This window comes from Saccoglossus kowalevskii, chromosome 8, assembly GCF_978046115.1.
Source record: "Saccoglossus kowalevskii chromosome 8, keSacKowa6.1, whole genome shotgun sequence".
In the NCBI taxonomy this organism is placed as follows: Eukaryota; Metazoa; Hemichordata; class Enteropneusta; family Harrimaniidae; genus Saccoglossus; species Saccoglossus kowalevskii.
Genome location: NC_140648.1, coordinates 6,445,244 through 6,458,701, shown reverse-complemented (window position 1 = coordinate 6,458,701; position 13,458 = coordinate 6,445,244). Strand labels below are relative to the sequence as shown.

The 13,458-nt window shown below is 37.2% G+C and overlaps 1 protein-coding gene across 1 annotated transcript in view; it reads right to left on the bottom strand.

Annotated features, from left to right (window-relative positions):
- The window catches only part of LOC102803974 (ubiquitin carboxyl-terminal hydrolase 31-like), a 29,351-nt gene extending 15,893 nt beyond the window's left edge, over positions 1 to 13,458 (bottom strand). Inside the window, exon 1 of the mRNA XM_078011035.2 lies at positions 12,406 to 13,458. Within this exon, the coding sequence (XP_077867161.1) occupies positions 12,406 to 13,335 (930 nt within the window). The 5' untranslated portion in view covers positions 13,336 to 13,458. The remainder of the gene's footprint in view (positions 1 to 12,405) is intronic.

Genomic DNA, 13,458 nt, shown 5'->3' with positions numbered 1-13,458 from the left:
TAATGCATTTACTACAACTTACAAGAAGAAAACAAAACTGTTTTGAGTTATTGTAACAACGAGAACTTCCCCCACATATACCTCTCTTTTCATCTAAAATAAAACTGACAAAGGAAGAGTAACTAGATTGACCATTACTGCCTAAATTTGTAATTTCCCAAAATTTGACATAATGTAAGATAAAAAAAATAACATTTACAGCTGGATTATTACAACACATGTTAATGAATGTACAAATATCTTATTGATATAACTGCACTAAAAAAACAAAGAAAAAAGGTTCCACTAGAAGGCAGTATAAACTTTGAGAGAAATGTACATTGTATAAGTTGTACTTTTAATATTGCGACATGCCGCCACACAACTGCCCAGCCCAGAATTTAAGTTACCAAAAAAAAATAATCACTTGTACATAACAGATAAGAAGTGATGTTATTAAATTATGTACACAACATATAAATATTATATTATTTGTTATTTTAAGTATAAAGTATTTCTTTTTTTCAAGGTATTTCGAAAGTTGCCATGTACTGTATAATGAGAACATACAAAATTAAGCTTTTCAGCACAGATTAGATTTTATTAATCTGTAGATTATTAACAATTGTGATATTGCGACCAAAATTGTGTGTATAACTCGCAATCAAATAAAAAATTACAATTGTCTTTGATAACATTCGCATCATACACAGCCCTGATTTGATTAAATCATGATGAAAACGACCTGTTTCAAATCATACACAGCCTTGATTTGATTAAATCATGATGAAAACGACCTGTTTCAAATCATAGGGGTGAGGCAACATTCAGATTTGTACAACTCAAACTTATACTCTGATTTGAACTCAAAGCAAAGGCTTGGCTTTTGTTACTCTGTACATGGAATTTAGATCTATCAATGAATTCAGGCGATAGAATCTTGTATGTGTTGCGAATTACCCTATATAGCAAGAATAAAACAGGTGTGAAGTATCGGTAGACAACAAACGTACACTTTGCATGGCATCGCTTCGCCTCAAGGGGGTATTAGTTACTGCGGTCACTAGTGGACATGATGTCTCAGCCACATCACTATTAATATACACGTACGTATGTGACCGTGACACTCGCTTTGAAAGCACATATACAGGGTGGCAAATCTACGAAATTTTGAAGCTGTCTGCATTCACCAAGCCATATATCTTTATACTGGCGAGATTCAATGATATAAAAACACACCCACTTACGGTATCAATCCCAGATAGGTTAGCTGAACCTAGAAAGAATGGTAACGTATTCACATTCTTCCATAGAATATAATCGGTAATAATTGTAACATTTTTTTGTATTTTTTCATGTAGATTTTGAAACAAGACTTTATTTATTTCTTTTCAGGTCTTATCTGTGGGGAACTTTGACACAATGTAAAAAGGATGATGGATTTAAAGACATTGGTTTTTCTTTCTTTAACTGGAATGTTTTAAATATGACTTTAATTAAATTGCTAAATAAAGACTCCGTAAAGTAATATGCATGTACATGTACCGTGTTTAAATAGTCAATTTAAACTATTATAGGAACAAAAACATCATGTATGTGCTTTGTTGATGGGAGAACCTAAAAGTGTGGCCGGACAGGCGTCTACACAAATATACTAGTACCATCATACATTGGCAATATATTATGCATGCAGTTGGTGGTACTGCGTCATTCAGTAAAACAATAAATACACTGAATTAATAATTCTAGAACTATATACAATATTTTATTTACATACTTGAGCACTAATAATGGCTGTATGGGTGTCCCCCAGACAAGTGACAAGTAGGACAAAATGTCCCCACCAAGATCGGTCCTACTCTGCCGAAACTGTTTTATTACGACACAGTCCCTCTATCCCCCTTCTGGAAACGACTAGCGTTCTTTTGTCTTGAACTACGTTGTGGGTTCACACCCCGGAAGTCAGACATTTTTACAATACCGTCAGAATATTCATTAAAATCGGCAAATTTACCATCATGCAAAGCGATACCTCATTGTATGACTTCACATTGACCTCAAATTCGGGCAACTACAACGTAAACAAAACATGTAAACAAAATTAGCACTAAAGAATTTGTGGTTTTTGAACCCTGATACGCATTAAAACCAGCCTACCAACTCATCAATATTGAGTTCCTGCCATGTAAGGATTAATATTGGAAATTATGTTCATCTTCTAGTTTTAATAAGGAAAAAAAAAAGCGCGTACCAACATGCTGACATCGCTAAACAAATCTTGTGAAAACGGCATCGTTTATGTTAAAGTGGTCGATCGAAAATATTTCTGATTCTTGGGGGTTCATAACAATTTAAATCAACTATACAACAACTAATGCCTATATTTGAAGCAAAAATATAAAACAATGCTTCAATTTTTGTATGTAAATTATTTTTTTTGAAATGCGGTGCGACAAATAACAAATCAGCCCACCAATTTTTAATGATATGCTTCGATCATAAAATATCAAAATCGAAGACAAATATTGGTTTCGCGCCGAGAAGAAGGGTAAATAAAATAGATTTCATTTCAATCACCCCAAAAATCAAACAGGAAAAATTTCTGGGTAAAGGTATGAAAATTTGTTCCATAAATGTGTCGCTGCTGGTAAAATAGATAAATTAAAGAACTACTCGCCGGCTAAATTATGACCTTACACAGATATCCTGATTAAAAAATTATGTGAAAAAGCTTGAATTCTAGAATAAACAACTAAGTTGTAAAAAAAACACATAGCACCGACGATGTCAAAAATAGTGATCGACTGTATACTAATAATGATCACGCGACACTGCTTTACTCATACTCGCAATGTGCCTTTGCCAGGGAAGGAGGCCAATTCACACCTAATACAATGACCGTTTCCAGACTTGGGATAGGGGGACTGTGGTTACGAGCATGTTGCATCTACTTCTAAGGTATATGATTGCAATGCTAATATTTTGTATGTTATAAGAACAACGTAATTCTAATTATTTAGTTTTAAAACTTGTACATTGCGAGTAGGTGTATTTACATTTATTTCCCAATAACTTGTATGTAACAAATGTTTGTTTTTTTATATTTATTTACTAATAACTCGTACTTTGAAAGTATGGATTTATTACATTTTTTGGAGATCAATATATGTTATTAGTAAATAAATATGAAACATGGGAGACCAAAACTTTTTGGTTGGCAAATGGTAGCAAATGTAATGCTAAAAAATCATTCTTATAGCTTTTTGGACAGGCACATTCAAATTCCTGGCTATTCTCAGATACAGCTGTCTAGTATGAGAAGTAAACAGCGGGTACTGTCTTAGGTGAGAGGAAAAACAATCATTTGTTTACATAGTACACATAGGCAAGTGTAAATAATAAACAAGTAGAATCAAATTACTGGTAAGATGATTAGGCACAAATACTTTCAGGTAAATTTGAGTATTTATTCAATTACAGTAATCAGTGTGGTAAAGATTTTACTTTCAAGATTATAAAATAATAAAAATAATAAAAATAATAAAATTTACAATGTGCAAGCAGCAGAATAACTACATGTAGAATTAGTCTCATTGTTAGACACAACGTCTCTCAATGTGACCATGATGATTCTCATGTCAGAATTGACATACTGAAATAAATAGTTATAAATATAATGGTAATCTCAACATGCCGAAGCTAACCATTCATGCCCATACTAATAGTCTAAATTTAAAAATGATTTGCATTTTGCTCATACATGTACTTGCTTTTTTAGCCTGTATTAAGCTTTCACTTTTGTTTTTTCAGGCTAAAATCTTTTACCTCTGCCATAAAAGCTATGTGTGACTGCAACTTATGCCGGAATGTTCTAGTGATGTTGGCTACAGGTTCATATGCACAGTCACATAGCAATTCAAAATGTTTCAACATTAAAATTAGTCATTTATAATTGTATAAATCAAAATTCAAATTAAAAAAACACAATGAATGTGTAATTTTTAATTGAATACTCAAACAGAATTGATATTACAGAATATTCAAGTTGTTCATATTAACCTTTCAAAATTTTGGGTTAAAAATGTCACTTTAGTACATGTTCAGTTTGAAACAAGATGGGTAATTGTAAACTTTTGCTACATGACAAAAATAGAAAAAGTGCTCCACCAGTGGAGTGATATTAAAAAGTTTATTGACCCCGAATACAGACTCTATGGGTAGGACTATGAAAGGAACACATTCTTCTTTTACAGCAAGTGTGAATGAAAATAATCCTTATTATAAGACCAAAGAAAGAGCAGCATAAACCATGAATGGACATTCCATTCTAATTTGTAATCATTAAGGGAGGTACCAATATTACTACTGGAGGGGTTTCAGATGGAATTAGCAGACAAAATGATTTGGAATCTGTACACAAAAAGTTTAAATAAAGTATAATGTGATACATATCAATGGGTATTCTTAGAAGATGGAATGGAGACTTTTGACAAACCGACATATAAGTCATCATTAAACTATACCCTGCTAACATTTAATAACAGCAACATAAATTTTTAAAGTAGAATGATAATACCAAAAGACACCTCCAGCCAAAACAATGTTGACATTTTTATGATTTGGCAGCTTTCACAAAATAATCAATTTTAAATAATCAGACTGACACACACAGACCACCAGTTTCATCAGACTGACACACACAGACCACCAGTTTTATCAGACTGACACACACAGACCACCAGCTTTATCAGAATGACACACACAGACCATCAGTTTTATCAGACTGACACACACAGACCATCAGTTTTATCAGACTGACACACACAGACCATCAGTTTCATCAGACTGACACACCCAGACTAGACCACCAGTTTTATCAGACTGACACACACAGACCACCAGTTTTATCAGAATGACACACACAGACCACCAGTTTTATCAGACTGACACACACAGACCATCAGTTTTATCAGACTGACACACACAGACCACCAGTTTTATCAGACTGGCACACACAGACCACCAGTTTTATCAGACTGACACACACAGACCACCAGTTTTATCAGACTGGCACACACAGACCACCAGTGTCATCAGACTGCGACACACAGACCACCAGTGTCATAAAACTGACACACACAGACCACCAGTTTTATCAGACTGACACACACAGACCACCAGTTTTATCAGACTGGCACACACAGACCACCAGTGTCATCAGACTGCGACACACAGACCACCAGTGTCATAAAACTGACACACACAGACCACCAGTTTTATCAGACTGACACACACAGACCACCAGTTTTATCAGACTGACACACACAGACCACCAGTTTCATCAGACTGACACACACAGGCCACCAGTTTCATCAGACTGACACACACAGACCACCAGTTTCATCAGACTGACACACACAGACCACCAGCTTTATCAGACTGACACACACAGACCACCAGTTTTATCAGACTGGCACACACAGACCACCAGTTTTATCAGACTGACACACCCAGACTAGACCACCAGTTTTATCAGACTGACACACACAAACCACCAGTTTTAACAGACTGACACACACAGACCACCAGTTTCATCAGACTGACACATACAGACCACCAGTTTCATCAGACTGACACACAGACCACCAGTTTCATCAGACTGACACACACAGACCACCAGTTTCATCAGACTGACACACACAGACCACCAGTTTCATCAGACTGACACACACATACCACCAGTTTCATCAGACTGACACACACAGACCACCAGTTTTATCAGACTGACACACACAAACCACCAGTTTTAACAGACTGACACACCCAGACCACCAGTTTTATCAGACTGACACACACAGACCATCAGTTTTATCAGACTGACACACACAGACCACCAGTTTCATCAGACCGACACACACAGACCACCAGTTTCATCAGACTGACACACACAGACCACCAGCTTTATCAGACTGACACACACAGACCATCAGTTTAATCAGACTGACATACCCAGACCACCAGTTTCATCAGACTGACACACACAAACCATCAGTTTTATCAGACTGACACACACAGACCACCAGTTTCATCAGACTGACACACAGACCACCAGTGTCATCAAACTGACACACACAGACCACCAGTTTTATCAGAATGACACACATAGACCACCAGTTTCATCAGACTGACATACCCAGACCACCAGTTTCATCAGACTGACACACACAGACCACCAGTTTCATCAGACTGACACACACAGACCACCAGTGTCATCAAACTGACACACACAGACCACCAGTGTCATCAAACTGACACACACAGACCACCAGTTTTATCAGAATGACACACACAGACCACCAGTTTCATCAGACTGGCACACACAGACCACCAGTTTCATCAGACTGGCACACACAGACCACCAGTTTCATCAGACTGGCACACACAGACCACCAGTTTCATCAGACTGGCACACACAGACCACCAGTTTCATCAAACTGACACACACAGACCACCAGTTTCATCAGACTGGCACACACAGACCACCAGTGTCATCAGACTGACACGCAGACCACCAGTGTCATCAGACTGACACCCAGACCACCAGTTTTATCAGACTGACACACACATACCACCAGTTTCATCAGACTGACACGCAGACCACCAGTTTTATCAGACTGACACACACAGACCACCAGTTTCATCAGACCGACACACACAGACCACCAGTTTCATCAGACCGACACACACAGACCACCAGCTTTATCAGACTGACACACACAGACCATCAGTTTAATCAGACTGACACACACAGACCATCAGTTTCATCAGACTGACACACAGACCACCAGTTTTATCAGACTGACATACCCAGACCACCAGTTTCATCAGACTGACACACACAGACCACCAGTTTTATCAGACTGACACACACAGACCACCAGTTTTAACAGACTGACACACACAGACCACCAGTTTCATCAGACTGACACATACAGACCACCAGTTTCATCAGACTGACACACACAGACCACCAGTTTCATCAGACTGACACACAGACCACCAGTTTCATCAGACTGACACACACAGACCACCTTTTTCATCAGACTGACACACACAGACCACCAGTTTCATCAGACTGACACACACAGACCACCAGTTTCATCAGACTGACATACCCAGACCACCAGTTTCATCAGACTGACACACACAGACTACCAGTTTCATCAGACTGACACACACAAACCATCAGTTTTATCAGACTGACACACACAGACCACCAGTTTCATCAGACTGACACACACAGACCACCAGCTTTATCAGACTGACACACACAGACCATCAGTTTAATCAGACTGACACACACAGACCATCAGTTTAATCAGACTGACACACACAGACCATCAGTTTCATCAGACTGACACACAGACCACCAGTTTTATCAGACTGACACACACAGACCACCATTTTTATCAGACTGGCACACACAGACCACCAGTTTCATCAGACTGACACACACAGACCATCAGTTTTATTGGACTGACACACACAGACCACCAGTTTTATCAGACTGACACACACAGACCACCAGTTTTATCAGACTGACACACACAGACCACCAGTTTTATCAGACTGACACACACAGACCACCAGTTTTATTAGACTGGCACACACAGACCACCAGTTTTATCAGAATGACACACACAGACCACCAGTTTCATCAGACTGACACACCCAGACCACCAGTTTTATCAGACTGACACACCCAGACCACCAGTTTCATCAGACTGATTAATGTACATGCATAAGATCATAAATACCGGTGTCATACACCTGGGAATCCAATACTACAGACTGCTGAACAAAGCTTCCATTCACGTGACAGACATTTAAACAAGCCGGTAGGCTGGTTGGCGATCCGCTCCGCTCAAAAACAAGCACCATGTTTTTGGCTGTTTCCATGGTGTGACATAAACGTGAAGCTAACGTCGGTTTATAACTAATACGAAGTTCGCAAACACCATTCAGTTTTTGGAAGTCACTTAGTTTATTACTAGGACCACAATCACTCTCCTAGTCGAGTGACTGTGCTAGGACGTATTCTGCTGTTACATTTATTATTTCCAACAGTTTTGCGATAGCATTTTCTAGAATGAAGCGTTTCCTGTAAATGCTGGAAAGCGAAATAATGAAATAACGAGATGGTAAATATTTACCTAAAGTACAGTGTGTTGACCTTCATAAAAATATACTTCATAATGCAAAACATTAGTCACGGTGAGTTATTTAAATATACGACTCCTAATCGAAAATTATATGACCACAGTCCAGAATTTCAGACGGATATTAAGAAACCTAAGAGCATATCAAAAGCATTTACTCTAAAATATAAAAAAGAACTGCAGTCAAAAGTCAAGAATGCCAGCAAATAAAGGACTCTGTCCCACAATCCTTTGTGCGCGTTATTACGGACACGCGCAAAAAACTGTACCACGCTTGTCAAATCTGGGTCAAATATACAGTACGCTACTATCTTGCCACAGTGGAGTGTTCGGTGACCATTGAATTAGCCTGTGATTCATATTTTATGTGTATTAATTTATTCATCAATTTTCGTGACTGACAGTACTGCCCAAATTTTAGCAAAAAAAACGCAACTGGTGAAACGGAAGAGCATTGCCAGGCGATGGACGCCAGGCTCTTTGGCGACGACCGCATAGAGGTCAAAATACGCGTTCTATTTTTAAGCGTTAAATATGGCTCTTCCATTTCGCCCCCTCCGGAATGTTCTACTTTCACAGCCTAATCGCAGGTTTTTCGAAAAACGTCGAAAAAACACAAGAATTAGTAGAAATGTTCCTGTTTTGGGCGGATTATTGATGGAGAATAATGTCTTTATTACAAAAATGCTGAAAAACCGTGAGTTGTTGCCTTAGTTATTTTTTTATTGGCGAAAAACTGTGAACTCGGCAAATTTGGTTGCACAACTTCCCTTTATCATATACACCCAGCGACACCGATAAAACTGGTAGGAGGTAATACATTTGGGGCGAAAGTATTCAAAAATCAGTTTTTGGATGTTGCAATGGCAATGGTGGGCCAGGATTGTTTTCCAATTAGTGACGGCACGACCTACCTGTGAAGTATGAACAAAACCGGCCGAGCCGAAACAATCACAGAGGAGTTAAAAGCCGTTGCTGGTGAAAAGTTACCCCAACTTTAGGGTCAAATTTCTCGGTAATGAAAACAGATATCAAAAATTCAAATGGTAACTTTGTGCCCACACTCAAGCTGAGTAGAATGAGCTATGTCTGAAGTGTTTTATCCCAAATTTGTAGGAGGAGATACATTTGGCGCGAAGCTATCCAAAAATCAGTTTTTTGGCTGTTGCTATGGCAACAGTGGGCCAAAAAAAATTTTCAGATTTTTCCTTATAACTAGGGTTAAGATGTGACCTACCTGCCAAGTTTGAACGAAATCGGCCAAGCCAAAAAAATCACAGAAGAAATAATAGTGAACACTGGAAATGTACACACACAGACACACACACACACAAAACGACAAAAGTGATTATAAGGGCAATCCTAGCGGAGCGGATCGCCAAAAAACATGCACGTTGTTTTTTTTGTCAAAGGCATGAAACAGAGTTAAAAATCAAATTCCAGTTTATAACTCAATGTAATTACGATTGCTACTGGTGCAAAGCAAAGAAACAACACTGTATTGTTTACTGTCGGCCATCTCCCCAAGATGGCAGGCTTTCTCTATAATATTTACTATGCAAGAAGAATACTATGTTATAAATGTACATGTACATACGCAAAAAGAAATTATACAACACAAACAAAATTCACTATGAAAGTAATGCTATAATTATTATTCCATGTAAGGCAAGGCAATCAAACAAATAAACACCAACCTCAATGACAAGTAAACATTAGTAATGTGCTTCTAATAGACGCGAATACAGTATATGACATAACCTGACACAGATTGCGAAAAACAGGAAACCGTACATGAAAACAACTTTTGTCAATAGGGATGGTGTCCAAATATTCAAATTGTTGTGAATTACTTAAATACCAATGTGATGACACAATTTAAATTTGGCATTTGTTCCAAATCAAAATAATCCCTTAAATAATAACATACATGCAGTTTTCAAAGCTCAGCATGCATCTGTAATTACTGTGTAGTATTATGTATGTGTGTAGGTGTATGAAATATGTTTTCTGGTACATGTACATATATTTTATTATTAGAGTGATAATAATTGGGGTGACTACTGTAGAATACTTTATTTTCGCTTGGAATTTTTTTTCGCTATTTTCGCTGAAGGGATGATTCAGTGAAAATAAAATCCAGCGAATATACTTTTTTTCCTATGTTTCACATTAAACTAATCAAAAATCAGTGAAAATAAATTCCATACAAAACGCCCTAAAAGCCTTTTCAGCGAAAATTAATTCCAGCGAAAATAAAGTATTCCACAGTATGTTCAATAATATGAATGTATCTGTGACACCTCTTGACACACCAACGGTAAGAACAGGTGTCAAGGGTTGGTGCTTGACAGCACTGAATTTATAATAATAATTATGGAAATAGTCAATCTACACTGTAACTACAATATAGTTAATTCAATGCGTTTGTTCACAACAAACACTCCATTACAAAGTCTGATATAAGGGCTTAGTAAGAACAGCAGAAGCAAGATTTAAGCTCCTCACAAGAGATGTCAAACCTGCTATATGTAAACATGGGAAAACAGATTGTCAGAATGGCGCAAATAGTTGTTGATTCTGACAATATAATTTATTTGACATGTCACCAGTTCTATTATTTTCCAGCCATGTATTTCCACAGTCTAGCAGGAAGGTAAAAATAATAATATTTTTTTTTATTTATTAAGATTAATTAAATTTGAACTTGATAAAATTATTTTATATTTATTAAGATTAAATAAATTTGAACTTAATTAACAAATGGAATGGCAGGTACCATAATTTGCAAACATAAAGGATGGAATTGGAGAAGTTATTCTCTGTAAGAATTTTTTACTGGAAAGCAAAATAGAGCTTTGGTGCCTGTTTGTTTTATTTGCATTCTGTTGAACAGCAAAATATCAAGATTGTCTACTGCCTAAATGATTTTTTGCTTGCATATATTTACAGCATTAAAGTATCGGTACAATAATGTAATATATTTTCTAAAAGCAATGGTCAATCCAAAATGTCACAAAAACAGCAACATTTACTGATATTATAATTAAAAATGATTGTAATTTTAGAACTAACCACTTAATCTGTTTTCCAGAATATTTTAATTAAGGCCAGACTTTTTTTATTCCTTGTTTCGCGAGTTTTTATAAGGCAATTTTTTTTTTAGGAGGGCGAAAAAAAAATTAAATTAATTCTTTTTTTCCATTAGATTTGTGTGATTCTCAAAGAATTGTCAGTGAGATCATTGATCGGAGAGAAGAAATGCAATAAAATTTTATTCCATGTATAACCTTGTTTCTCATCTGCGTGAGACTTTGGTACTTTGATCATGATACTCCCACGAAAATGCAACTTGGATTTGTTATGCGGCGGGCGGTAAAAAAATGAAGATAAAAATAATATTTTTTTAGCATTTTTTTGTGTTTACGGGTGCGAGAAATTACGCTGAAATAAAATTATATTTTTATTTCATTTTTGGCTCCTGTTCATTCGGCGGGTTTGCGAAACAAGGGATAATAAAAGTCTGGCCTAAATAAGGACCTCGACAAAAATAAAACACCACTATAAAAATCAATAAAAAAATCAATTTCTAGTCCAGAAAAGTACATTGTCCCTCTTAAATGAAAAATTATTATTGAACTGTTTAAATATGAAAAAAAAACTAAGTGGTACTACTAATAACTATGTACGGTATTCACAATGGTCTAGATATTATAACCACATACATGACATACATTTTGTAGTTGCTACAATGTCTTGAGGTTACACAGGTTCAAGATCAAATAAATATCATGAATTAGTAATATACATGTATACGTATGTATAACTCATGGCTAGGTCTGGTTTTATCTGGATTAGAATCGGCATAGTGATAAAACTGTTATTAATAACTAATGTTTATAGTTCAAAGTTATTCATTAATAGAATGGAAGCTCAACAGCCTCTATCTTTTATAGTTACCTCAGTGTTTTTTTTTTATTTCTGGGGGATTATCAAAAAAATAGTAGCAATGTCAGAGTGCTTGAGACAAGAAAATATATGGCCAGTGAGAAGGGTTCAACGTACAAAACAATGTCCTCATGACCCCTATATCTTTGTGTATTGAATCATTAAGCAAATATAGAAACTGTTTGAATGTACAAAATGTGAACTTTGCTCGCCATATTTTAAGCTTAATATAAAATATAAACTCTAGGATAAAACTCACCTTTCTGTACTTGAATTTCTTCTTTGTGGCGCAGTTCAAATCTTCGTGGATTTTGTCTAATAGCCACATAAGAAATTCCTGAGCATCGTGTTGATTGCTACCTTTAAATTGAGCTCCATATTTTGATACAATAGCTTTGAAGTCACGACTAAGTTGGGGTACATATTGAGATGACCACAAAGCTTTTAATAGTATTGCGAACTGTTCCGTGATCTCACCTTTGCTGCCAAATTTTCGGCTATTTCTTTTAATGTGTTTGTTGCGCAGATCAGATTGAAAAGAATCCATAACAAAATACTCGGCCATCATATCAGTGTTACTCAGACACTGGATCACGGCGTTCATGAAACAAGTGTTACCGAGATTCCTCACGCCACATAGCCCAGGAAGCAATCTACCGTTTATTCGGGGAGAACTTTGCTGTGAGGTCGAGCTTGTTTGACTTTCAGTTTGTCCATTCTCGACTACATGTGTATGATCGTCGTTCGTAACACCTGTATTTTGTGACTTCACAGCGTCGTGGGGTGGTCTCTCCCTGGCATTCGGACTTTTACTACTTGGTCTGGGTCTAGGCCTAGGCCTAGGCCTAGGACCATGTTGTTGTTGTGCACTGTGGGCGGGGTACGACAGCTGATTTCGCTGAGTTGGACCAACCATAAGAGTCTGTACAAACTTCACCATCATTTTTTTCATGGATTTCAACGGCCCCCTACTACGTGCCTTACGTTTCTCTTTACCTTGTACTTCTACCTTCGTCGACGAGTGTTCGCGGTTGATTCGCACGTGTCTCGGTAAGGTAGCCGCTTTGAAATCGTCAACATCATAATCGTCTTCCTGGTTAACTTTGCAGCCCGAAGTTCTAGTCCGTAATTCGTCGGGGACATCGATCTGCCCATCAGACGACGATCGAAGCTTTTGTCGAACACTCATCTTGATATAATTCTCCCCAAAGGCAAGCGAAGAAACAGTAACATACCATCTGTGGTCGACATTTTCGCAGACCTTGTATCGGACTAACTCTTCCAAACACTGGCGGCAGCCATAATAGTGACG